Below are 27,987 nucleotides of genomic sequence, written 5' to 3' on the forward strand. Positions count from 1 at the left end.
AATTGGTGGCTGACTAAATACTTTTTTGCCCCACTGTATGTTATACTCACAGACATTATTTTAACAGTTTTAGAAACTTTAGAGTGTTTTCTATCAAATACTACCATGCATATGCATATCCTAGCTTCCTAGCTTAGTCTATCCGAGGCAATGGGTCAAGACATTCCTACCTCTCTCGTGTGTTTTCTTCTGACTTGGCAATGATGCTAAACCAGATCTAAAAGAAAATGAAATAAAAACATACATGAATGTAATTGAGTGTTAATATGGTCTCTGTATAAAACGTGTCCAGATACAAGACAGTGTTAGACCTGCTACCTTGTCTCCATAGAACACACATAGAACCTCAGCTCTCCACAGGACACGTCATTCCAGCCCTGCCCACCTGTTGTCAAGACAAATCTCACTTCAGTTATTTCAATGTGCTCAGAGAGAGTGTGTGTGTGTGTGTGTGTGTACCTCCAGTGTGTAGCTCCATACAGTTCTCCCCCTGTCCAGAGTTACTGGGCTCATCCTCCTCCCAGTAGAAACTGTCAACAGCTGAGCCGTCACTCCACAGCCACATCCCCTCCTTATCACAGAAACACATTGCTTGATGGATTGAAACCACTTCATTGTTTTTAAACAGAAAGTACCTTGAGCTTTTGCCTCTGTAAACTGTAGACATTTGACAGACTGGTTGACAGACTGACTGACTGACTGATGAATTATTGACCCAGTGTACCTGAGCTGCATCGTAGCCTCCTATCCAGACCGGCTGGTCTGTGTGTCTCCTGACCAGATCCTGGACAAACACCTGTTGACCCGGGCTGTGAACCGACACCAGGTTCCCTCTGTGCTGGGAGCAGTACAACTAGAGGGATAGTCAGAGAACACTGTGTTATCCCGCTGAGCTAAAGCCCTGGCAGTACCTCAGGGAGCGAAGATCAATGCAGACTAGAAATGGGAATTTCCTTAATTAAATGTGTGCTAGTCTTGAAGTATCAATGGTTGTGAAATAGTAATAGTTGTAGTAGTGACAGCAGTAGAAGTGTTAGTATTGGTGACAGAAGTAGTACTAGTAGTAGTAGTAGTAGTTTTTAATTTAACTAGATTTTAAAGCATACAATTTTATGTGAAAAAACTGATTTTAGCTTTATTCTTTTACCATGGATTTGCCCTAAATCAATTCCTAACCAACTCTACTACAGCAACAGAACAAGTTGACCTTTAGTTTCTCAGTGTCTCCAATTACAAGCGTTACCTCTGCAGTGGCCCAGGTGGCCCAGACGGGGTAGAAGGAGAAGCAGCGATGCTCATTCTGATGCCACCCAGCTGGGCATGGTGACTGGGAGTCCACCCCTTCCACCTCCTCTTCTGTAGTGTTCACCACCCCCGGGGCAGCATCCAGCCCTGGAACAACAACACACACCGACAGTATGTACTGTTCAAGAGCTGTGATGGACTTAGTTTACCTGGTACATTGGAAGCAATTCATGGAATAATCCCAAAAGTGCAAACTAAGCTAGATCAAGTAGCACCTCAAATACTTTATAGCATCTAGAGTTGGGTTTGACTAGATACAATGCTATTTTACTGTAAACAAATTGACAACAGACTTTCAGCACTCTTCAACATGCACAGCGTTTACACAGATGGTTGATGATTGGCTGAGTGAAATTCATGATCAAAAGATTGTAGGAGTTGTTTTGTTAGACTTCAGTGTGGCCTTTGACGTTATCATTCATAGTCTATGGCTTTATACCTCCTGCTATAATGTGGATAAAGAGTTACCTGTTTAAATAAATAACAATTTGTATATAAGAATTTGTTCTTAATTACAGACCTGCCTAGTTAAATAATGTTAAAATTTGTTCATAACTGACCAGAGGGTGTTTTTTATCATTGAATTAAACTATTTACAAGTTTCATATTCACCTGTTGAGAGGTGCAGAGCCATCACAAAAGAACAAAGCAGCAGAGACATTCTGCCAACCGATCTACAGAGGAAACAATGATAGTACATTACATAACAACTTAACTTTACATTTAATAACCTCTAATAGTGTTAAAGGGATCCTGGATACCATTTTAATGACTCCGTGTGCATTATGAAGGAAGGTAGTGGTTGTTTCACGAGCATTAGCACAATGACTGGAAGTCTACAGGTACGGTAGCATTGCTAATACACCTGTAGACTTCCAGTCATTGAACTACAATCGTACATTATTCATTTAGCATAACTTATTTTAAAATGACATTGCATAACATGACAAAACGTAACACAAATGAACTTTTAAGTGACATAAGTTAACATGACACAACAGAGCAGCTCCATCTGTAACGTAGCACATTACCTGGACATGAACCAGAGAATGTTGAGAGTAACACAGTGACAGTAGTAGTAGTAGCTTGGTCTTGGTAGTGTAGCTCAGAATCAGAGAGTGTTGAGAGTACCTGAGCTGGCTAGTAACACAGTGACAGTAGTAGTAGTAGCTTGGTCTTGGTAGTGTAGCTCAGAATCAGAGAATGTTGAGAGTACCTGAGCTGGCTAGTAACACAGTGACAGTAGTAGTAGTAGCTTGGTCTTGGTAGTGTAGCTCAGAATCAGAGAATGTTGAGAGTACCTGAGCTGGCTAGAAACACAGTGACAGTAGTAGTAGTAGCTTGGTCTTGGTAGAGTAGCTCAGAATCAGAGAATGTTGAGAGTACCTGAGCTGGCTAGTTACACAGTGACAGTAGTAGTAGTAGCTTGGTCTTGGTAGAGTAGCTCAGAATCAGAGAATGTTGAGAGTACCTGAGCTGGCTAGTTACACAGTGACAGTAGTAGTAGTAGCTTGGTCTTGGTAGAGTAGCTCAGAATCAGAGAATGTTGAGAGTACCTGAGCTGGCTACTGCTTCTGGCTTGGATTAGTCACTGTTGAGGAGGAGGAGGAGTGAAATGAGGTGATGTGAGGAGAAGAGATGAGGAAATGATAAGACACAGAGAAAACCGCTCAGACACTCACTAACCTTAAGTAAGGTCACACACTCTCTCGCTCTCTCTCTCTCTGTTTTACACGTAAAAATTATAGTGCAAAATAAATAAATGTAAATGAAGGAAGAAAATTGTTGGCAAAAAACAACATCTTTGCATCCGAACAAATGATTATTTAGGATTGAAAAAGGACTTCAGGCTACTCTTGAATGTCTGCAACCAGATAGATGTATTGACAAATGATGATGGACCTGCGAATTGATTTGGACAAACAAATCAGTATCGCTGTTATCTCAGCTCACTGGTCACCATAACAACACCCACCCGTAGCACGCACTCCTGCAGGTATATCTCGCTGGTCATCCCCAATGCCAACACCTCCTTTGACCACCTTTCCTTTCAGTTCTCTGCTGCCAATGACTGACAAAAATTGCACAAAAAAATAACTTTAATCAGCAGCTATCTGATCAGCTTACCGATCACTGCAGCTGTACATAGCCCATCTATAAACAGCCCATCCAACTACCTACCTACCTCATCCCCATAGTTTTTTACTTTTTTGTTCTTGTTATGCAGATGAGTGAGGACCCAACAGCGATTCAACAGAAACAGAGTCTTTAATGTCCAAACAGGGAAAACATAAATCCTCAATCTTTACAGGAGATGTCCAAACAGGAAAACATAAATCCTCTATCTTTGCAGGAGAGTCCTCCTTCTAGTAGTAGAGGAGAATTGCAGGCTAGCGGCAAACCGACTGCAGGTCCCTCTGGTTAGGCGCGGGCCGTAGAGGACAGAGACACCTGCTCACACGCAGCATCTGATGAAGAGGCAGATTACGACAGGACGGACAAGGGCAAAGCAAACAAGAATCCGACAAGGACAGAAGCAGAAACAGAGAGAGAAATAGAGACTTAATCAGAGGGCAAAAGAGGGGACAGGTGTGAGAGAGTAAACGAGGTCGTTAGGAGAATGAGGAACAGCTGGGAGCAGGAACGGAACGATAGAGAGAGAGAGTAACCTAATACGACCAGCAGGGGGAAACGAAGAGAAGGGAAAGCACAGGGACAAGACATAACATGACAGTTCTTTTGCACACCCGTATTTCTACTTTTACATAATCTCCACATCTATCACTCCAGTGTTTATTTGCTAAATTGTAATTACTTTGCTACTATGGCCTATGTATTGCTTTTGCCTCCTTACTCCATTTGTATATAGCTTTTCTATTGTGTTATTGACAGTACATGTGTTTATCCCATGTGTAACTGTGTTGTTGTTTTTGTCGTACTGCTTTGCTTTAACTTGGCCAGGTTGTAGATGAGAATTTGTTCTACCTGGTTAAATAAGGTGAAAAGAACAACAACAATAAAACAGCATTCCACCTCAATCAACAGCCTGATCAAATGATGGTCACACCAGATACACCAGTTGTCTGATCCACGCCCCCTACCTTGATGTTGGTCACACCAGATACACCAGTTGTCTGATCCAAGCCCCTACCTTGATGTTGGTCACACCAGATACACCAGTTGTCTGATCCAAGCCCCTACTTTGATGTTGGTCACACCAGATACACCAGTTGTCTGCTCCACGCCCCTACCTTGATGATGGTCACACCAGATACACCAGTTGTCTGATCCAAGCCCCTACCTTGATGTTGGTCACACCAGATACACCAGTTGTCTGATCCAAGCCCCTACCTTGATGTTGGTCACACCAGATACACCAGTTGTCTGATCCAAGCCCCTACCTTGATGTTGGTCACACCAGATACACCAGTTGTCTGATCCACGCCCCTACCTTGATGATGGTCACACCAGATACACCAGTTTGTCTGATCCACGCCCCTACCTTGATGATGGTCACACCAGATACACCAGTTGTCTGATCCACGCAGAATCAGAGAATGTTGAGAGTACCTGAGCTGGCTAGTTACACAGTGACAGTAGTAGTAGTAGCTTGGTCTTGGTAGTGAAGCTCAGAATCAGAGAATGTTGAGAGTACCTGAGCTGGCTATTGCTTCTGGCTTGGACTAGTGACTGTTGAGGAGGAGGAGGAAATGAGATGATGAGGAGAAGAGATGGAGAAATGATGAGGTACTGTAGAACAGCAACCAGCCCATATCCTCCTCTCTACACTCAGTGGCTGTGTCCTAAAAGCCTCAGCCCTGCCCACTCTCATTATCAGTCAGACTAGAATCACATCAACAACCTGCTAGTTCCAACAACACATCTCCTACTCTGACAGACTAGAATCACATCAACAACCTGCTAGTTCTAATAACACATCTCCTGTTCCCACAGAATTGAATCACATCAACAACCTGCTAGTTCTAACAACACATCTCCTGCTCTGACAGACTAGAATCACATCAACATCCTGCTAGTTCTAACAACACATCTCCTGCTCTGACAGACTAGAATCACATCAACAACCTGCTAGTTCTAACAACACATCTCCTGCTCTGACAGAAGATACAGAGAAAACCTCAATTTCTCGCATGGAACAGCCTTCATTTCTCAGAACAAGAATAGACTGACGGTTTCAGAAGAAAGTTCTTTGTTTCTGTCCATTTTGAGCCTGTAATCCAACCCACAAATGCTGATGCTCCAGATACTCAACTAGTCTAAAGAAGGCCAGTTTTATTTCTTCTTTAATCAACACGAGACAGTTTTTCAGCTGTGCTAACATAATTGCAAAAGGGTTTACTAATGATCAATTAGCCTTTTTAATATGATAAAGTTGATTAGCTAACACAACGTGTCACAGGAATGATGGTTGCTGATAATGGGCCTCAGTTCACCTATGTAGATATTCCATAAAAATGACCTGTTTTCCAGCTACAATAGTCAGTTCCTTACAACATTAACAATGTCTACACTGTATTTCTGATCAATTTCATGTTATTGTAACGGGCAAAACATTTGCTTTTCTTCCATAAACAAGGACATTTTTAAGATCCCAAACTTTCAAACGGTAGTTTATATCAAAATAAAGGTAAATACATATTTCAATGTCCAGATGTAGAAAGTTATAATTTACCAATAATTCATTAATTTAGTAACACCATCGTCATAAAATATACTATTAAAGATATTCTGCCCTATAAACCTACATAAGTTGCCTATTTGCATTGGAATTGTCCAGTAACAACACCAATGAATTACAGATTCCTCCAAGATTGTTGAGTGTTTTAGCTGAAAGACCGAGCTAATAGATTCTTATCTTGTTCTGATACTGTGTGAGGGCTTGGCTCCTCTAATTCCTCACACAGGTGGACCCATTGAAAATAGGGTGTAGTCCTCCCTGAGGCAGGAGAGTTTCAGGCGAGTGGCGGGTCGGTTCAAGCTGCCGCAGCTGAGCTAACATCCGGAGAATCTCTTCCTGAAATTTATGTCAGGATTTACCCCTGGGCCATCGATCAGTTTCACCTTTTCTTCTCCTCTTGCGTGCAAATCATCTTGCACCTATCGTATTCAGGCCCAGCCATGAATAAAAACACAATTAGACTAACACTATTAGCTTGCTAGCCAGTACGATCCAAGCCTCAGGTCGTTGAGAGGGTCTGTTGTCCGGCCTCTGGCAGTCTCTATGGGGTGCCACAGGGTTCAATTCTTGGACCGCCTTTCTCTGTATACATCAATGATATCGCTCTTGCTGCTGGTGATTCTCTGATCCACCTCTGCACAGACGACACCATTCTGTATACTTCTGGCCCTTCTTTTGTACACTGTGTTAACCTCTCTGCGCACCGAACCCGTTAGCGGGATTAAATTCGACAACATACGGTGATCGCTACATAAATAGTCATATTAAACATTCATGAAAATACAAGTGTCTCACATGGTTCGAAAGCCTAGAATCTTGCTAATCCAACTGCGTTGTCAGATTTAAAAATGATTTATTGTGAAAGAATACGCTGCGATTATCTGAGCACAGACCCCCATATCAAACTACATCTTCAAAAAGCACTTGCGTAAGAAAATCACAGATTGCATTGAAATAAATCGCTTACCTTTGAAGATCTTGCTCTGGTTGCAATCCGAAGGCTCATTGTTACACAATGAATGGTCTTTTGTTCTGTTAAATCCATTTTTTATAGCCTAACACAAAACATTTTGTGAACGCTTATCTCGTTGAATTTCGCGGTCGCTCAATTTCGACATAACATCCAACGTAAAATAGACAGTCTTTCCTCTTCATGTTTGATTTCCTTGTAATCAACTGTTTGTTTGTAACAAAACCAAACTTGATGGGTTATTTTGCGGCGTATTGACCGAAAACCGATTGGAAGACAACAAGGACGATCCCATTGTGCACCAATTATATGACCACTGTCTCGTTGATTGACTGTATTTTAACCCAAATGACCACTGATCGCCTTGAAATCTAGCTGGGTAGATAGCCAATGAGCAGAGGTAAACGGCAATATCCCATGGTTCTTTGTTGTAAGACAAACCTTTCCATTGAACGCTTGCGTAAGGACCGTTCTTTAGCCATTTTTCAATTCAACCTTGAAGGAGCGCATAGCAGTATTTCCGTGACTTGCATCTTCAGCTGTTTATTTATCCAACATCATGGCAGAATAAGTCAAGGAAAGCCTATTCTAAGACTAGATATACGAATATAGAAACAATTTTAGAGGAAATTGATCGTGAAAGTGAGACAGATCTGATTTTTGAAGACTCCATTAGCTCCAATAGCTTTGTTTCTTGAAACGGAGGAATATTTTTTGAACGGAGAGGACATTGTTTTGGACTGGTAAGTTGCTCATGCTAATGCCGTTGTTTGAAATTAATATAAAATATTATTTGTGAATGTTTTTACATTTTATTTGCAATATATACAGATGTAATGAAATGGGTAAAGTACATCGTTAGCTAGTCATTGTGAGTGAGGTCTGTTTGTTTGTATGAGATGTGTATATATATAGAGCCCTAGCCACATACCAGTACAGAGCATATGATTTGATTTATTTTACCTTTATTTAACTAGGCAAGTCAGTTAAGAACAAATTCTTCTTTACAATTATGGCCTAGTAACAGTGGGTTAACTGCTTTGTTCAGGGGCAGAACGATAGATTTGTACCTTGTCAGCTCAGGGTTAGATCATTAATTAGATCTACTGTCTCTATTATATTATGACAGACCAGCTACATCTAATGTCTCTATTATATTATGTCAGACCAGCTAGATCTACTGTCTCTATTACATTATGACAGACCAGCTAGATCTACTGTCTCTATTATATTATGACAGACCAGCTAGATCTACTGTCTCTATTATATTATGACAAACCAGCTAGATGTACTGTCTCTATTATATTATGACAGACCAGATATATCTGCTGTCTCCATTATATTATATCAGACCAGCTAGATCTACTGTCTCTATTAGGTCAGACCAGCTAGATCTACTGTCTCTATTATATTATGACAGAACAGCTATATCTACTGTCTCTATTATATTATGACAGACCAGCTAGATCTACTGTCTCTATTATATTATGACAGACCAGCTACATCTACTGTCTCTATTGTAATATGACAGACCACCTACATCTACTGTCTCTATTATTTTATGACAGACCAGCTAGATCTACCCTCTCTTTTGTAAAATGATAGACCAGCTACATCTCCTGTCTCTATTATATTATGACAGACCAGATAGATCTACTGTCTCTATTATATTATGACAGACCAGCAATATCTACTGTCTCTATTATATTATGACAGAACAGCTAGATCTACTGTCTCTATTATAGTATGACAGACCAGCTAGATCTACTGTCTCTATTATAGTATGATAGACCAGCTACATCTACTGTCTCTTTTATATTATGACAGACCAGCTAGATGTACTGTCTCTATTATAGTATGATAGACCAGCTACATCTACTGTCTCTTTTATATTATGACAGACCTGCTAGATGTACTGTCTCTATATTTTTATGTCAGACCAGCTACATCTACTGTCTCTTTTATATTATTATAGAACAGCTATATCTACAGTCTCTATTAAATTATGACAGACCAGCTAGATCTACCGTCTCTATTACAAAATGACAGACCAGCTACATCTACTGTCTCTATTATATTATGACAGACCAGCTAGATTTACTGTCTCTATTGCAATATGACAGACCAGCTAGATCTACCGTCTCTATTACAATATGACAGACCAGCTACATCTACTGTCTCTATATTTTTATGTCAGACCTGCTACATCTACTGTCTCTATTATAGTATGATAGACCAGCTACATCTACTGTCTCTTTTATATTATGACAGACCAGCTAGATCTACTGTCTCTATTATATTATGACAGACCAGCTACATCTACTGTCTATACAGACAGACCTCTATCTATTATATTATGACAGACCAGCTAGATCTACTGTCTCTATTATATTATGACAGACCAGCTAGATCTACTGTCTCTATTATATTATGACAGACCAGCTAGATCTACTGTCTCTATTATATTATGACAGACCAGCTACATCTACTGTCTCTATTGCAATATGACAGACCAGCTAGATCTACTGTCTCTATTATATTATGACAGACCAGCTAGATCTACTGTCTCTATTATATTATGACAGAACAGCTAGATCTACTGTCTCTATTATATTATGACAGACCAGCTAGATCTACTGTCTCTATTATAATATGACAGACCAGCTAGATCTACTGTCTCTATTATAATATGACAGACCAGCTACATCTACTGTCTCTATTATATTATGACAGACCTGCTAGATGTACTGTCTCTATATTTTTGTGTCAGACCAGCTACATCTACTGTCTCTTTTATATTATGACAGACCAGCTAGATCTACTGTCTCTATTATATTATGACAGACCAGCTAGATCTACTGTCTCTATTATATTATGACAGACCAGCTAGATCTACTGTCTCTATTATATTATGACAGACCAGCTAGATCTACTGTCTCTATTATATTATGACAGACCAGCTATCTACTGTCTCTATTATATTAATATGACAGACCAGCTAGATCTACTGTCTCTTTTATATTATGACAGACCAGCTAGATTATGTCTCTTATTATGACAGACCAGCTAGATCTACTGTCTCTATTATATTATGACAGACCAGCTAGATCTACTGTCTCTATTATAATTATGACAGACCAGCTAGATCTACTGTCTCTATTATAATATGACAGACCAGCTACATCTACTGTCTCTATATGACAGACCTTACTATTATTTTATGACAGACCAGCTAGATCTACTGTCTCTATTTTATATTATGACAGACCAGCTAGATCTACTGTCTCTATTATATTATGACAGAACAGCTAGATCTACTGTCTCTATTATATTATGACAGACCTGCTAGATCTACTGTCTCATTATATTATGACAGACCAGCTAGATCTACTGTCTCTTTTATATTATGACAGACCTGCTAGATGTACTGTCTCTATATTTTTATGTCAGACCAGCTAGATCTACTGTCTCTATTATATTATGACAGACCAGCTAGATCTACTGTCTCTATTGCAATATGACAGACCAGCTAGATCTACCGTCTCTATTACAATATGACAGACCAGCTAGATCTACTGTCTCTATTATATTATGACAGACCAGCTAGATCTACTGTCTCTATTATAATATGACAGACCAGCTAGATCTACTGTCTCTATTAAATATGACAGACCAGCTAGATCTACCGTCTCTATTACAATATGACAGACCAGCTACATCTACTGTCTCTATTATATTAAGACTGAACAGCTAGATCTACTGTCTCTATTATATTATGACAGACCAGCTAGATCTACTGTCTCTATTATATTATGACAGACCAGCTAGATCTACTGTCTCTATTATATTATGACAGACCAGCTAGATCTACTGTCTCTATTATATTATGACAGACCAGCTAGATCTACTGTCTCTATTATATATATGACAGACCAGCTAGATCTACTGTCTCTATTATATTATGACAGACCAGCTAGATCTACTGTCTCTATTATATTATGACAGACCAGCTAGATCTACTGTCTCTATTATATTATGACAGACCTGCTAGATGTACTGTCTCTATATTTGTATGTCAGACCAGCTACATCTACTGTCTCTTTTATATTATGACAGACCAGCTAGATCTACTGTCTCTATTTTTATATGACAGACCAGCTACATCTACTGTCTCATTATATTATGACAGACCAGCTAGATCTACTGTCTCTATTACAATATGACAGACCAGCTAGATCTACTGTCTCTATTATAATATGACAGACCAGCTAGATCTACTGTCTCTATTATATTATGACAGACCAGTGCTAGATCTACTGTCTCTATTGTAATATGACAGACCAGCTAGATCTACTGTCTCTATTATGTTATAGATGACAGACCAGCTAGATCTACTGTCCTCAGTTATTTTATGACAGACCAGCTAGATCTACTGTCTCTTTTATAGATGACAGACCAGCTAGATCTACTGTCTCTATTATATTATGACAGACCAGCTAGATCTACTGTCTCTATTATATTAATGACAGACCAGCTAGATCTAGTGTCTCTGTCATTATAATATGACAGACCAGCTAGATTTACTGTCTCTTATTATAATATGACAGAACAGCTAGATCTACTGTCTCTATTATATGACAGACCAGCTAGATCTACTGTCTCTATTATATATGACAGACCAGCTAGATCTACTGTCTCTATTGCAATATGACAGACCAGCTATTATCTACTGTCTCTAGATCTAATGTCCCATTACCAGATACAGATCAGCTAGATCTACTGTCTCTATTATATGACAGACCAGCTATAGATCTACTGTCTCTATTATATTTGCTCTGACAGACCAGCTAGATCTACTGTCTCTATTATATTATGACAGACCAGCTAGATCTACTGTCTCTATTATATTATGACAGACCAGCTAGATCTACTGTCTCTATTATATATGACAGACCAGCTAGATCTACTGTCTCTTTTTATATTATGACAGACCAGCTAGATCCACTGTCTCTATAATATGACAGACCAGCTAGATCTACTGTCTCTATTATATTATGACAGACAGCTAGATCTACTGTCTCTATATGACAGACCAGACCAGATCTACTGTCTCTTTATATATTATGACAGACCAGCTAGATCTACTGTCTCATTATATTATGACAGACCAGCTAGATTCTACTGTCTCTATTATATTATGAGACATTAGATCTAGCTGGTCTGTCATAACATTATAGCTTAGATCTACTGGTCTCTATTATATTTTCGACGGGCCAGCAGATCTACAGTAGATATTATGACAGTCTGTCTCTATTATATAGAGACAGTAGATTTACTGGTCTCATTGCATTATAATAGACCAGCTAGATCTACTGTCTCGATTCATAATATGATAGAGACAGCTAGATATACTGTCTCATAATATAATAGAGACAGTAGATCTAGCTGTTCTGTCATAATATAATAGAGACAGTAGATCTACTGTCTGTCATAATTATGCAGACCAGTAGAGACAGTAAATCTAGCTGGTCTGTCATATTATAATAGAGACAGTAGATCTACTAGGTCTGTCTGTCTAGATCTAGTCTACAGTAGATATAGCTGGTCTGTCATAATATAATAGAGACAGTAGATATAGCTGGTCTGTCATATTGCAATAGAGACAGTAGATATAGCTGGTCTGTCATAATATAATAGAGACAGTAGATATAGCTGGTCTGTCATATTGCAATAGAGACACTAGATCTAGCTGGTCTGTCATTATATAATAGAGACAGTAGATATAGCTGGTCTGTCATATTGCAATAGAGACAGTAAATCTAGCTGTTCTGTCATAATATAAAAGAGACAGTAGATATAGCTGGTCTGTCATATTGCAATAGAGACACTAGATCTAGCTGGTCTGTCATTATATAATAGAGACAGTAGATCTAGCTGGTCTGACATACAAATATAGAGACAGTACATCTAGCTGGTCTGTCATCATATAAAAGAGACAGTAGATCTAGCTGGTCTGTCATAATATAATAGAGACAGTAGATCTAGCTGTTCAGTCTTAACATAATAGAGACAGTATATGTAGCTGGTCTGTCATATTGTAATCGAGACGGTAGATCTAGCAGGTCTGTCATAATGCAATAGAGACAGTAAATCTAGCTGGTCTGTCATAATATAATAGAGACAGTAGATGTAGCTGGTCTGTCATATTGTAATAGAGACGGTAGATCTAGCTGTTCAGTCTTAATATAATAGAGACAGTAAATCTAGCTGGTCTGTCATAATATAATAGAGACAGTAGATGTAGCTGTTCTGTCATAATATAAAAGAGACAGTAGATGTAGCTGGTCTGACATACAAATATAGAGACAGTAGATCTAGCTGTTCAGTCTTAATATAATAGAGACAGTAAATCTAGCTGGTCTGTCATAATATAATAGAGACAGTAGATCTAGCTGGTCTGTCATAATATAATAGAGACAGTAGATCTAGCTGGTCTGTCATAATATAATAGAGACAGTAGATCTAGCTGGTCTGTCATTATATAATAGAGACAGTAGATCTAGCTGGTCTGTCATATTGCAATAGAGACAGTAGATCTAGCTGGTCTGTCATAATATAATAGAGACAGTAGATCTAGCTGGTCTGTCATATTATAATAGAGACAGTAGATCTAGCTGGTCTGTCATAATATAATAGAGACAGTAGATCTAGCTGGTCTGTCATATTATAATAGAGACAGTAGATCTAGCTGGTCTGTCATAATATAATAGAGACAGTAGATCTAGCTGGTCTGTCATAATATAATAGAGACAGTAGATCTAGCTGGTCTGTCATAATATAATAGAGACAGTAGATCTAGCTGGTCTGTCATAATAATATAATAGTAGATCTAGCTGGTCTGTCATAAGATAATAGAGACAGTAGATAGCTGGTCTGTCATAATATAATAGAGACAGTAGATCTAGCTGGTCTGTCATAATATAATAGAGACAGTAGATAAAAATAATAGAGACAGTAGATCTAGCTGGTCTGTCATAATATAATAGAGACAGTAGATCTAGCTGGTCTGTCATAATATAATAGAGACAGTCATCTAGCAGGTCTGTCATAATATAATAGAGACAGTAGATATAGCTGGTCTGTCATAATATAATAGAGACAGTAGATATAGCTGGTCTGTCATAATATAATAGAGACAGTAGATCTAGCTGGTCTGTCATAATAATAGAGACAGTAGATCTAGCTGGTCTGTCATAATATAATAGAGACAGTAGATCTAGCTGGTCTGTCATAGCTGGTCTGTAATAGAGACAGTAGATCTAGCTGGTCTGTCATAATATAATAGAGACAGTAGATCTAGCTGGTCTGTCATAATATAATAGAGACAGTAGATCTAGCTGGTCTGTCATAATATAATAGAGACAGTAGATCTAGCTGGTCTGTCATAATATAATAGAGACAGTAGATCTAGCTGGTCTGTCATAATATAATAGAGACAGTAGATCTAGCTGGTCTGTCATAAATATAATAGAGACAGTAGATCTAGCTGGTCTGTCATAATATAATAGAGACAGTAGATCTAGCTGGTCTGTCATAATATAATAGAGACAGTAGATCTAGCTGGTCTGTCATAATATAATAGAGACAGTAGATCTAGCTGGTCTGTCATAATATAATAGAGACAGTAGATCTAGCTGGTCTGTCATAATATAATAGAGACAGTAGATCTAGCTGGTCTGTCATAATATAATAGAGACAGTAGATCTAGCTGGTCTGTCATAATATAATAGAGACAGTAGATCTAGCTGGTCTGTCATAATATAATAGAGACAGTAGATCTAGCTGGTCTGTCATATATAATAGAGACAGTAGATCTAGCTGGTCTGTCATAATATAATAGAGACAGTAGATCTAGCTGGTCTGTCATAATATAATAGAGACAGTAGATCTAGCTGGTCTGTCATAATATAATAGAGACAGTAGATCTAGCTGGTCTGTCATAATATAATAGAGACAGTAGATCTAGCTGGTCTGTCATAATATAATAGAGAGCTGGTCTGTCATAATATAATAGAGACAGTAGATCTAGCTGGTCTGTCATAATATAATAGAGACAGTAGATCTAGCTGGTCTGTCATAATATAATAGAGACAGTAGATCTAGCTGGTCTGTCATAATATAATAGAGACAGTAGATCTAGCTGGTCTGTCATAATATAATAGAGACAGTAGATCTAGCTGGTCTGTCATAATAATAGAGACAGTAGATCTAGCTGGTCTGTCATAATATAATAGAGACAGTAGATCTAGCTGGTCTGTCATATTATAAATAGAGACAGTAGATCTAGCTGGTCTGTCATAATATAATAGAGACAGTAGATCTAGCTGGTCTGTCATATATATAGAGACAGTAGAGTCAGTAGATCTAGCTGGTCTGTCATAATATAATAGAGACAGTAGATCTAGCTGGTCTGTCATAATATAATAGAGACAGTAGATCTAGCTGGTCTGTCATAATATAATAGAGACAGTAGATCTAGCTGGTCTGTCATAATATAATAGAGACAGTAGATCTAGCTGGTCTGTCATAATATAATAGAGACAGTAGATCTAGCTGGTCTGTCATAATATAATAGAGACAGTAGATCTAGCTGGTCTGTCATAATATAATAGAGACAGTAGATCTAGCTGGTCTGTCATAATATAATAGAGACAGTAGATCTAGCTGGTCTGTCATAATATAATAGAGACAGTAGATCTAGCTGGTCTGTCATAATATAATAGAGACAGTAGATCTAGCTGGTCTGTCATAATATAATAGAGACAGTAGATCTAGCTGGTCTGTCATAATATAATAGAGACAGTAGATCTAGCTGGTCTGTCATAATATAATAGAGACAGTAGATCTAGCTGGTCTGTCATAATATAATAGAGACAGTAGATCTAGCTGGTCTGTCATAATATAATAGAGACAGTAGATCTAGCTGGTCTGTCATAATATAATAGAGACAGTAGATCTAGCTGGTCTGTCATAATATAATAGAGACAGTAGATCTAGCTGGTCTGTCATAATATAATAGAGACAGTAGATCTAGCTGGTCTGTCATAATATAATAGAGACAGAGACTGGTCTGTCATAATATAGAGACAGTAGATCTAGCTGGTCTGTCATAATATAATAGAGACAGTAGATCTAGCTGGTCTGTCATAATATAATAGAGACAGTAGATCTAGCTGGTCTGTCATATTATAATAGAGACAGTAGATCTAGCTGGTCTGTCATAATATAATAGAGACAGTAGATCTAGCTGGTCTGTCATAATATAATAGAGACAGTAGATCTAGCTGGTCTGTCATAATATAATAGAGACAGTAGATCTAGCTGGTCTGTCATAATATAATAGAGACAGTAGATCTAGCTGGTCTGTCATAATATAATAGAGACAGTAGATCTAGCTGGTCTGTCATAATATAATAGAGACAGTAGATCTAGCTGGTCTGTCATAATATAATAGAGACAGTAGATCTAGCTGGTCTGTCATAATATAATAGAGACAGTAGATCTAGCTGGTCTGTCATAATATAATAGAGACAGTAGATCTAGCTGGTCTGTCTGTCATAATATAATAGAGACAGTAGATCTAGCTGGTCTGTCATAATATAATAGAGACAGTAGATCTAGCTGGTCTGTCATAATATAATAGAGACAGTAGATCTAGCTGGTCTGTCATAATATAATAGAGACAGTAGATCTAGCTGGTCTGTCATAATATAATAGAGACAGTAGATCTAGCTGGTCTGTCATAATATAATAGAGACAGTAGATCTAGCTGGTCTGTCATAATATAATAGAGACAGTAGATCTAGCTGGTCTGTCATAATATAATAGAGACAGTAGATCTAGCTGGTCTGTCATAATATAATAGAGACAGTAGATCTAGCTGGTCTGTCATAATATAATAGAGACAGTAGATCTAGCTGGTCTGTCATATTATAATAGAGACAGTAGATCTAGCTGGTCTGTCATAATATAATAGAGACAGTAGATCTAGCTGGTCTGTCATAATATAATAGAGACAGTAGATCTAGCTGGTCTGTCAAAATATATCTAGCTGGTCTGTCATAATATAGACAGTAGACAGTCATAATATGTAGATCTAGCTGGTCTGTCATAATATAATAGAGACAGAAGATCTAGCTGGTCTGTCATAATATAATAGAGACAGTAGATCTAGCTGGTCTGTCATAATATAATAGAGACAGTAGATCTAGCTGGTCTGTCATAATATAATAGAGACAGTAGATCTAGCTGGTCTGTCATAATATAATAGAGACAGTAGATCTAGCTGGTCTGTCATAATATAATAGAGACAGTAGATCTAGCTGGTCTGTCATAATATAATAGAGACAGTAGATCTAGCTGGTCTGTCATAATATAATAGAGACAGTAGATCTAGCTGGTCTGTCATAATATAATAGAGACAGTAGATCTAGCTGGTCTGTCATAATATAATAGAGACAGTAGATCTAGCTGGTCTGTCATCTAGCTGGTCTGTATAATAGAGACAGTAGATCTAGCTGGTCTGTCATAATATAATAGAGACAGTAGATCTAGCTGGTCTGTCATAATATAATAGAGACAGTAGATCTAGCTGGTCTGTCATAATATAATAGAGACAGTAGATCTAGCTGGTCTGTCATATTGTAATAGAGACAGTAGATCTAGCTGGTCTGTCATATTGCAATAGAGACAGTAGATCTAGCTGGTCTGTCATAATATAATAGAGACAGTAGATCTAGCTGGTCTGTCATAATATAATAGAGACAGTAGATCTAGCTGGTCTGTCATAATATAATAGAGACAGTAGATCTAGCTGGTCTGTCATAATATAATAGAGACAGTAGATCTAGCTGGTCTGTCATAATATAATAGAGACAGTAGATCTAGCTGGTCTGTCATAATATAATAGAGACAGTAGATCTAGCTGGTCTGTCATAATATAATAGAGACAGTAGATCTAGCTGGTCTGTCATATTATAATAGAGACAGTAGATCTAGCTGGTCTGTCATGATGTAATAGAGACAGTAGATCTAGCTGGTCTGTCATAATATAATAGAGACAGTAGATGTAGCTGGTCTGTCATTTTATAATAGAGACAGTAGATCTAGCTGGTCTGTCATAATATAATAGAGACAGTAGATCTAGCTGGTCTGTCATAATATAATAGAGACAGTAGATCTAGCTGGTCTGTCATAAAAAAATAGAGACAGTAGATCTAGCTGGTCTGTCATAATATAATAGAGACAGTAGATCTAGCTGGTCTGTCATAATATAATAGAGACAGTAGATCTAGCTGGTCTGTCATAATATAATAGAGACAGTAGATCTAGCTGGTCTGTCATAATATAATAGAGACAGTAGATCTAGCTGGTCTGTCATAATATAATAGAGACAGTAGATCTAGCTGTTCTGTCATAATATAATAGAGACAGTAGATCTAGCTGGTCTGTCATAATATAATAGAGACAGTAGATCTAGCTGGTCTGTCATAATATAATAGAGACAGTAGATCTAGCTGGTCTATCATATTACAAAAGAGAGGGTAGATCTAGCTGGTCTGTCATAAAATAATAGAGACAGTAGATGTAGCTGGTCTGTCATATTATAATAGAGACAGTAGATGTAGCTGGTCTGTCATAATATAATAGAGACAGTAGATCTAGCTGGTCTGTCATAATATAATAGAGACAGTAGATCTAGCTGGTCTGGCCTAATAGAGACAGTAGATCTAGCTGGTCTGACATAATATAATGGAGACAGCAGATATATCTGGTCTGTCATAATATAATAGAGACAGTACATCTAGCTGGTTTGTCATAATATAATAGAGACAGTAGATCTAGCTGGTCTGTCATAATATAATAGAGACAGTAGATCTAGCTGGTCTGTCATAATGTAATAGAGACAGTAGATCTAGCTGGTCTGACATAATATAATAGAGACATTAGATGTAGCTGGTCTGTCATAATATAATAGAGACAGTAGATCTAATTAATGATCTAACCCTGAGCTGACAAGGTACAAATCTATCGTTCTGCCCCTGAACAAAGCAGTTAACCCACTGTTACTAGGCCATAATTGTAAAGAAGAATTTGTTCTTAACTGACTTGCCTAGTTAAATAAAGGTAAAATAAATCAAATCATATGCTCTGTACTGGTATGTGGCTAGGGCTCTATATATATACACACATCTCATACAAACAAACAGACCCTCACTCACAATGACTAGCTAACGTGTACTTTACCCATTTCATTACATCTGTATATATTGCAAATAAAATGTAAAAACATTCACAAATAATATTTTATATTAATTTCAAACAACGGCATTAGCATGAGAGCAACTTACCAGTCCAAAACAATGTCCTCTCCGTTCAAAAAATATTCCTCCGTTTCAAGAAACAAAGCTATTGGAGCTAATGGAGTCTTCAAAAATCAGATCTGTCTCACTTTCACGATCAATTTCCTCTAAAATTGTTTCTATATTCGTATATCTAGTCTTAGAATAGGCTTTCCTTGACTTATTCGCCATGATGTTGGATAAATAAACAGCTGAAGATGCAAGTCACGGAAATACTGCTGTGCGCTCCTTCAAGGTTGAATTGAAAAATGGCGAAAGAACGGTCCTTACGCAAGCGTTCAATGGAAAGGTTTGTCTTACAACAAAGAACCATGGGATATTGCCGTTTACCTCTGCTCATTGGCTATCTACCCAGCTAGATTTCAAGACGATCAGTGGTCATTTGGGTTAAAATACAGTCAATCAACGAGACAGTGGTCATATAATTGGTGCACAATGGGATCGTCACTTGTTGTCTTCCAATCGGTTTTTCCGGGTCAATACGTCCCGCAAAATAACCCATCAAGTTTGGTTTTGTTACAAACAAACAGTTGATTGCAAGGAAATCAAACATGAAAGAGGAAAGACTGTCTATTTTACGTTGGATGTTATGTCGAAAATTGAACGACACGAAATTCAACGAGATAAGCGTTCACAAAATGTTTTGTGTTAGGCTATAAAAAATGGATTTAACAGAACAAAAGACCATTCATTGTGTAACAATGAGCCTTCGGATTGCAACCAGAGCAAGATCTTCAAAGGTAAACGATTTATTTCAATGCAATCTGTGATTTTCTTACGCAAGTGCTTTTTGAAGATGTAGTTTGATATGGGGGTCTGTGCTCAGATAATCGCAGCGTATTCTTTCACAATAAATCATTTTTTAAATCTGACAACGCAGTTGGATTAGCAAGATTCTAGGCTTTCGAACCATGTGAGACACTTGTATTTTCATGAATGTTTAATATGACTATTTATGTAGCGATCACCGTATGTTGTCGAATTTAATCCCGCTAACGGGTTCGGTGCGCAGAGAGGTTAACACAGTGTACAAAGAAGGGCCAGAAGTATACAGAATGGTGTCGTCTGTGCAGAGGTGGATCAGAGAATCACCAGCAGCAAGAGCGATATCATTGATGTATACAGAGAAGAGAGTCGGTCCAAGAATTGAACCCTGTGGCACCCCCATAGAGACTGCCAGAGGCCCGGACAACAGACCCTCTCCAACTTGACCTGAGGCTTGGATCGTACTGGCTAGCAAGCTAATAGTGTTAGTCTAATTGTGTTTTTATTCATGGCTGGGCCCGAATACGATAGGTGCAAGATGATTTGCACGCAAGAGGAGAGAGAAAAGGTGAAACTGATCGATGGCCCAGGGGTAAATCTGACATAAATTTCGGGAAGAGATTCTCCGGATGTTAGCTCAGCTGCGGCAGCTTGAACCGGCCCGCCACTCGCCTGAAACTCTCCTGCCTCAGGGAGGACTACACCCTATTTTCAATGGGTCCACCTATGTGAGGAATTAGAGGAGCCAAGCCCTCACACAGTATCCAGAACAAGATAAGAATCTATTAGCTCGGTCTTTCAGCTAAAAACACTCAACAATCTTGGAGGAATCTGTAATTCATTGGTGTTGTTACTGGACAATTCCAATGCAAATAGGCAGCTTATGTAGGTTTATAGGGCAGAATATCTTTAATAGTATATTTTATGACGATGGTGTTACTAAATTAATGAATTATTGGTAAATTATAACTTTCTACATCTGGACATTGAAATATGTATTTACCTTTATTTTGATATAAACTACCGTTTGAAAGTTTGGGATCACTTAAAAATGTCCTTGTTTATGGAAGAAAAGCAAATGTTTTGCCCGTTACAATAACATGAAATTGATCAGAAATACAGTGTAGACATTGTTAATGTTGTAAGTGACTATTGTAGCTGGAAACAGGTCATTTTTTATGGAATATCTACATAGGTGAACTGAGGCCCATTATCAGCAACCATCATTCCTGTGACGGCACGTTGTGTTAGCTAATCCAACTTTATCATATTAAAAAGGCTAATTGATCATTAGTAAACCCTTTTGCAATTATGTTAGCACAGCTGAAAAACTGTTGTCCTGATTAAAGAAGAAATAAAACTGGCCTTCTTTAGACTAGTTGAGTATCTGGAGCATCAGCATTTGTGGGTTGGATTACAGGCTCAAAATGGACAGAAACAAAGAACTTTCTTCTGAAACTCGTCAGTCTATTCTTGTTCTGAGAAATGAAGGCTGTTCCATGCGAGAAATTGAGGGTTTTCTCTGTATCTTCTGTCAGAGCAGGAGATGTGTTGTTAGAACTAGCAGGTTGTTGATGTGATTCTAGTCTGTCAGAGCAGGAGATGTGTTGTTAGAACTAGCAGGATGTTGATGTGATTCTAGTCTGTCAGAGCAGGAGATGTGTTGTTAGAACTAGCAGGTTGTTGATGTGATTCAATTCTGTCGGAACAGGAGATGTGTTGTTAGAACTAGCAGGTTGTTGATGTGATTCTAGTCTGTCAGAGTAGGAGATGTGTTGTTGGAACTAGCAGGTTGTTGATGTGATTCTAGTCTGACTGATAATGAGAGTGGGCAGGGCTGAGGCTTTTAGGACACAGCCACTAGTGTAGAGAGGAGGATATGGGCTGGTTGCTGTTCTACAGTACCTCATCATTTCTCCATCTCTTCTCCTCACATCATCTCATTTCACTCCTCCTCCTCAACAGTCACTAGTCCAAGCCAGAAGCAATAGCCAGCTCAGGTACTCTCAACATTCTCTGATTCTGAGCTTCACTACCAAGACCAAGCTACTACTACTACTGTCACTGTGTAACTAGCCAGCTCAGGTACTCTCAACATTCTCTGATTCTGCGTGGATCAGACAACTGGTGTATCTGGTGTGACCATCATCAAGGTAGGGGCGTGGATCAGACAACTGGTGTATCTGGTGTGACCATCATCAAGGTAGGGGCGTGGATCAGACAACTGGTGTATCTGGTGTGACCAACATCAAGGTAGGGGCTTGGATCAGACAACTGGTGTATCTGGTGTGACCAACATCAAGGTAGGGGCTTGGATCAGACAACTGGTGTATCTGGTGTGACCAACATCAAGGTAGGGGCTTGGATCAGACAACTGGTGTATCTGGTGTGACCATCATCAAGGTAGGGGCGTGGAGCAGACAACTGGTGTATCTGGTGTGACCAACATCAAAGTAGGGGCTTGGATCAGACAACTGGTGTATCTGGTGTGACCAACATCAAGGTAGGGGCTTGGATCAGACAACTGGTGTATCTGGTGTGACCAACATCAAGGTAGGGGCGTGGATCAGACAACTGGTGTATCTGGTGTGACCATCATTTGATCAGGCTGTTGATTGAGGTGGAATGCTGTTTTATTGTTGTTGTTCTTTTCACCTTATTTAACCAGGTAGAACAAATTCTCATCTACAACCTGGCCAAGTTAAAGCAAAGCAGTACGACAAAAACAACAACACAGTTACACATGGGATAAACACATGTACTGTCAATAACACAATAGAAAAAGCTATATACAAATGGAGTAAGGAGGCAAAGCAATACATAGGCCATAGTAGCAAAGTAATTACAATTTAGCAAATAAACACTGGAGTGATAGATGTGGAGATTATGTAAAAGTAGAAATACGGGTGTGCAAAAGAACTGTCATGTTATGTCTTGTCCCTGTGCTTTCCCTTCTCTTCGTTTCCCCCTGCTGGTCGTATTAGGTTACTCTCTCTCTCTATCGTTCCGTTCCTGCTCCCAGCTGTTCCTCATTCTCCTAACGACCTCGTTTACTCTCTCACACCTGTCCCCTCTTTTGCCCTCTGATTAAGTCTCTATTTCTCTCTCTGTTTCTGCTTCTGTCCTTGTCGGATTCTTGTTTGCTTTGCCCTTGTCCCGTCCTGTCGTAATCTGCCTCTTCATCAGATGCTGCGTGTGAGCAGGTGTCTCTGTCCTCTACGGCCCGCGCCTAACCAGAGGGACCTGCAGTCGGTTGCCGCTAGCCCTGCAATTCTCCTCTACTACTAGAAGGAGGACTCTCCTGCAAAGATAGAGGATTTATGTTTTCCCTGTTTGGACATCTCCTGTAAAGATTGAGGATTTATGTTTTCCCTGTTTGGACATTAAAGACTCTGTTTCTGTTGAATCGCTGTTGGGTCCTCACTCATCTGCATAACAAGAACAAAAAAGTTAAAAACTATGGGGATGAGGTAGGTAGGTAGTTGGATGGGCTGTTTATAGATGGGCTATGTACAGCTGCAGTGATCGGTAAGCTGATCAGATAGCTGCTGATTAAAGTTATTTTTTTGTGCAATTTTTGTCAGTCATTGGCAGCAGAGAACTGAAAGGAAAGGCGGTCAAGGGAGGTGTTGGCATTGGGGATGACCAGCGAGATATACCTGCAGGAGCGCGTGCTACGGGTGGGTGTTATGGTGACCAGTGAGCTGAGATAACAGAGAGACCGTTTTTTGGACTGATTTGTTTGTCCAAATCAATTCGCAGGTCCATCATCATTTGTCAATACATCTATCTGGTTGCAGACATTCAAGAGTAGCCTGAAGTCCTTTTTCAATCCTAAATAATCATTTGTTCGGATGCAAAGATGTAGTTTTTTTTGCAAACAATTGCTTCGTTCATTTACATGCACTATAATTTTTAAGTGTAAAACAGAGAGAGAGTGAGAGAGAGTGTGTGACCTTACTTAAGGTTAGTGAGTGTCTGAGCGGTTTTCTCTGTGTCTTATCATTTCCTCATCTCTTCTCCTCACATCACCTCATTTCACTCCTCCTCCTCCTCAACAGTGACTAATCCAAGCCAGAAGCAATAGCCAGCTCAGGTACTCTCAACATTCTCTGATTCTGAGCTACACTACCAAGACCAAGCTACTACTACTACTGTCACTGTGTTACTAGCCAGCTCAGGTACTCTCAACATTCTCTGATTCTGAGCTACTCTACCAAGACCAAGCTACTACTACTACTGTCACTGTGTTACTAGCCAGCTCAGGTACTCTCAACATTCTCTGATTCTGAGCTACTCTACCAAGACCAAGCTACTACTACTACTGTCACTGTGTTACTCTCAACATTCTCTGATTCATGTCCAGGTAATGTGCTACGTTACAGATGGAGCTGCTCATGTTAACCTATGTCAGTTACAAGTTCATTTGTGTTACGTTTTGTCATGTTATGCAATGTCATTTTAAAATAAGTTATGCTAAATGCATAATGTACGATTCTAGTTCAATGACTGGAAGTCTACAGGGACATTAGCAATGCTACCGTACCTGTAGACTGCCAGTCATTGTGCTAATGCTAGATAGCATTTGCTCGTGAAACAACCACTACCTTCCTTCATAATGCACACGGAGACATTGAAATGGTATCCAGGATCCCTTTAACACTATTAGAGGTTATTAAATGTAGAGTTAAGTTGTTATGTAATGTACTATCATTGTTTCCTCTGTAGATCGGTTGGCAGAATGTCTCTGCTGCTTTGTTGTGTTGTGATGGCTCTGCACCTGGCAACAGGTGAATATGAAACAGTGTGTAAATAGTTTAATTCAATGATAAAAAACACCCTCTGTGTTCTGTCATTTTTCTATTTGATTTAACCTTCATTTAACTCGGCAGGTGAGTTAAGAACAAATTGTTATTTATTTAAACAGGTTACTCTTTATCCACATTATAGCAGGTGGTATAAAGCCATAGACTATGAATGATAACTTCAAAGGCCACACTGAAGTCTAACAAAATAACTCCCACAATCTTTTGATCATGAATTTCACTCAGCCAATCATCAACCATCTGTGTAAACGCTGTGCATGTTGAAGCCTGCTGAAAGTCTGTTGTCAATTTGTTTACAGTAAAATAGCATTGTATCTGGTCAAACCCAACTCTAGATGCTATACAGTATTTGAGGTGCTACTTGATCTAGCTTTAGTTTGCACTTTTGGGATTATTCCATTAATTGCTTCCAATGTACCAGGTAAACTAAGTCAAGCACAGCTCTTGAACAGTACATACTGTCGGTGTGTGTTGTTGTTCCAGGGCTGGATGCTGCCCCGGGGGTGGTGAACACTACAGAAGAGGAGGTGGAAGGGGTGGACTCCCAGTCACCATGCCCAGCCGGGTGGCATCAGAATGAGCATCGCTGCTTCTCCTTCTACCCCGTCTGGGCCACCTGGGCCACTGCAGAGGTAACGCTTGTAATTGGGAGAGACTGAGAAACTAAAGGTCAACTTGTTCTGTTGCTGTAGTAGAGTTGGTTAGGAATTGATTTAGGGCAAATCCATGGTAAAAGAAAAATCAGTTTTTTCACATAAAATTGTATGCTTTAAAATCTAGTTAAATCAAAAACTACTACTACTACTAGTACTACTTCTGTCACCAATACTACCACTTCTACTGCTGTCACTACTACAACTATTACTATTTCACAACCATTGATACTTCAAGACTAGCACACATTTAATTCAGGAAATTTCAATTTCTAGTCTGCATTGATCTTCGCTCCCTGAGGTACTGCCAGGGCTTTAGCTCAGTGGGCTAACACAGTGTTCTCTGACTGTCTCTCTAGTTGTACTGCTCCCAGCACAGAGGGAACCTGGTGTCGGTTCACAGCCCGGGTCAACAGGTGTTTGTCCAGGATCTGGTCAGGAGACACACATACCAGCCGGTCTGGATAGGAGGCTACGATGCAGCTCAGGTACACTGGGTCAATAATTCATCAGTCAGTCAGTCAGTCTGTCAACCAGTCTGTCAAATGTCTACAGTTTACAGAGGCAAAAGCTCAAGGTACTTTCTGTTTAAAAACAATGAAGTGGTTTCAATCCATCAAGCAATGTGTTTCTGTGATAAGGAGGGGATGTGGCTGTGGAGTGACGGCTCAGCTGTTGACAGTTTCTACTGGGAGGAGGATGAGCCCAGTAACTCTGGACAGGGGGAGAACTGTATGGAGCTACACACTGGAGGTACACACACACACACACACACACACACACACACACACACACACACACACACACACACACACACACACACACACACACACACACAAACAAACTCTGAGGACATTGAAATAACTGAAGTGAGATTTGTCTTGACAACAGGTGGGCAGGGCTGGAATGACGTGTCCTGTGGAGAGCTGAGGTTCTATGTGTGTTCTATGGAGACAAGGTAGCAGGTCTAACACTGTCTTGTATCTGGACACGTTTTATACAGAGACCATATTAACACTCAATTACATTCATGTATGTTTTTATTTCATTTTCTTTTAGATCTGGTTTAGCATCATTGCCAAGTCAGAAGAAATCACATGAGAGAGGTAGGAATGTCCTGGCCCATTGCCTCGGCTAGACAATAAGTTAATTATGTAACAGGTGCAGCTCCTTGTTGAATGGCACTCTGACATTTAGAAGTGAACAGCTGTCATCTTCTAAATGTCAGAGTGCCTCTCAACAAGGAGCTGCACCTGTATTGCCCTTTAAAACGTGTCTGGAATTGTTTTTAAACTATTAAGCTTTTTGTCCTCCTAGAAAACCTCTCAGTATTTGGAAGTTTGGATCACTGAGGTGCCCAAAGTAAACTGCCTTTTACTCAGGCTATCCTAGAAATCCTCTTCCTCTTTAACGGGATATTTTCAACATTCTAAATCTCCTTTTATTTAAATCTCCCATTTTTAAATCTGACTTCCAACAGTCTATTCACTCTAAACAATGTGATTTTGACACGAATGAGCTGTCAGCTATTTTGACCACTTTCCCTGTAGCTTTGACAAAAACATAGAGCACATTATTAGTCTACTCTGCTATTCAAATCTAAAATTAGAACAGAAAAACATTCTACCAATTAAACTGTACAGCTGTTTTGGTAACTGCATCAATTAATGTGAATTGATCGCCCCCCATCTAGCTTCAGAGTTTGTTCTGTTAGGTGACCTAAACTGGGATATGCTTAACACCCCGGCAGTCCTACAATGTAAGCTAGATGCCCTCAATCTCACTCAAATAATCAAGGAACCCACCAGGTACAACCCTAACTCTGTAAACAAGGGCACCCTCATAGACGTCATCCTGACCAACTGGCCCTCCAAATACACCTCCGCTGTCTTCAACCAGGATCTCAGCGATCACTGCCTCATTGCCTGTATCCGCCACGGAGCCGCAGTCAAACGACCACCCCTCATCACTGTCAAACGCTCCCTAAAACACTTCTGTGAGCAGGCCTTTCTAATCGACCTGGCCCGGGTATCTGGAAGGACATTGACCTCATCCCGTCAGTTGAGGATGCCTGGTCATTCATTAAAAGTAACTTCCTCACCATTTTAGATAAGCATGCTCCGTTCAAAAAATGCAGAACCAAGAACAGATACAGCCCTTGGTTCACTCCAGACCTGACTGCCCTCGACCAGCACAAAAACATCCTGTGGCGGACTGCAATAGCATCGAATAGTCCCCGTGATATGCAACTGTTCAGGGAAGTCAGGAACCAATACACGCAGTCAGTCAGGAAAGCTAAGGCCAGCTTCTTCAGGCAGAAGTTTGCATCCTGTAGCTCCAACTCCAA

At 39.3% G+C, this 27,987-nt stretch overlaps 2 protein-coding genes across 4 annotated transcripts in view; one reads left to right on the forward strand and one right to left on the reverse strand.

The window, feature by feature from the left end:
* Window positions 1–138: 138 nt before the first annotated feature.
* Window positions 139–2,951, reverse strand: LOC135568813 (galactose-specific lectin nattectin-like). The gene is made up of 7 exons (XM_065015583.1): window positions 2,862–2,951; window positions 1,918–1,979; window positions 1,244–1,392; window positions 725–853; window positions 460–571; window positions 319–385; window positions 139–217 (listed from the first exon to the last, which is right to left on the reverse strand). Exons 2-7 carry the CDS (start codon window positions 1,964–1,966, stop codon window positions 139–141), a joined length of 585 nt encoding a protein of 194 aa, XP_064871655.1. The 5' UTR covers window positions 1,967–1,979; window positions 2,862–2,951.
* A 20,791-nt stretch (window positions 2,952–23,742) lies between these two features.
* Window positions 23,743–27,987, forward strand: part of LOC135568810 (ladderlectin-like) — a 42,428-nt gene continuing 38,183 nt past the window's right edge. Inside the window, exons 1-7 of one of the 3 annotated variants that reach the window (XM_065015581.1) lie at window positions 23,743–23,841; window positions 24,890–24,951; window positions 25,471–25,619; window positions 26,000–26,128; window positions 26,282–26,393; window positions 26,532–26,598; window positions 26,700–26,746. In XM_065015581.1, the coding sequence (XP_064871653.1) occupies window positions 24,903–24,951; window positions 25,471–25,619; window positions 26,000–26,128; window positions 26,282–26,393; window positions 26,532–26,598; window positions 26,700–26,746 (553 nt within the window). In that variant the 5' untranslated portion in view covers window positions 23,743–23,841; window positions 24,890–24,902. Of the gene's footprint in view, window positions 23,842–24,167; window positions 24,528–24,889; window positions 24,952–25,470; window positions 25,620–25,999; window positions 26,129–26,281; window positions 26,394–26,531; window positions 26,599–26,699; window positions 26,747–27,987 lie in introns of those variants that run through there. The other 2 variants (XM_065015580.1, XM_065015579.1) reach the window with 2 other exon arrangements.

This window comes from Oncorhynchus nerka, unplaced genomic scaffold (genome assembly GCF_034236695.1).
Source record: "Oncorhynchus nerka isolate Pitt River unplaced genomic scaffold, Oner_Uvic_2.0 unplaced_scaffold_288___fragment_2___debris, whole genome shotgun sequence".
Classification (NCBI taxonomy): Eukaryota; Metazoa; Chordata; class Actinopteri; order Salmoniformes; family Salmonidae; genus Oncorhynchus; species Oncorhynchus nerka.

What these genes read in the sequence shown, in the direction of transcription:
- LOC135568813 (XM_065015583.1), bottom strand. Translation starts at nt 1,966, where the DNA reads ATGTCTCTGCTGCTTTGTTCTTTTGTGATGGCTCTGCACCTCTCAACA. An exon ending in CCACCTGGGCCACTGCAGAG is followed by an intron (nt 854 to 1,243) that starts GTAACGCTTGTA and finishes CTATCCCTCTAG; the next exon opens with TTGTACTGCTCCCAGCACAG. An exon ending in GAGGCTACGATGCAGCTCAG is followed by an intron (nt 572 to 724) that starts GTACACTGGGTC and finishes TTCTGTGATAAG; the next exon opens with GAGGGGATGTGGCTGTGGAG.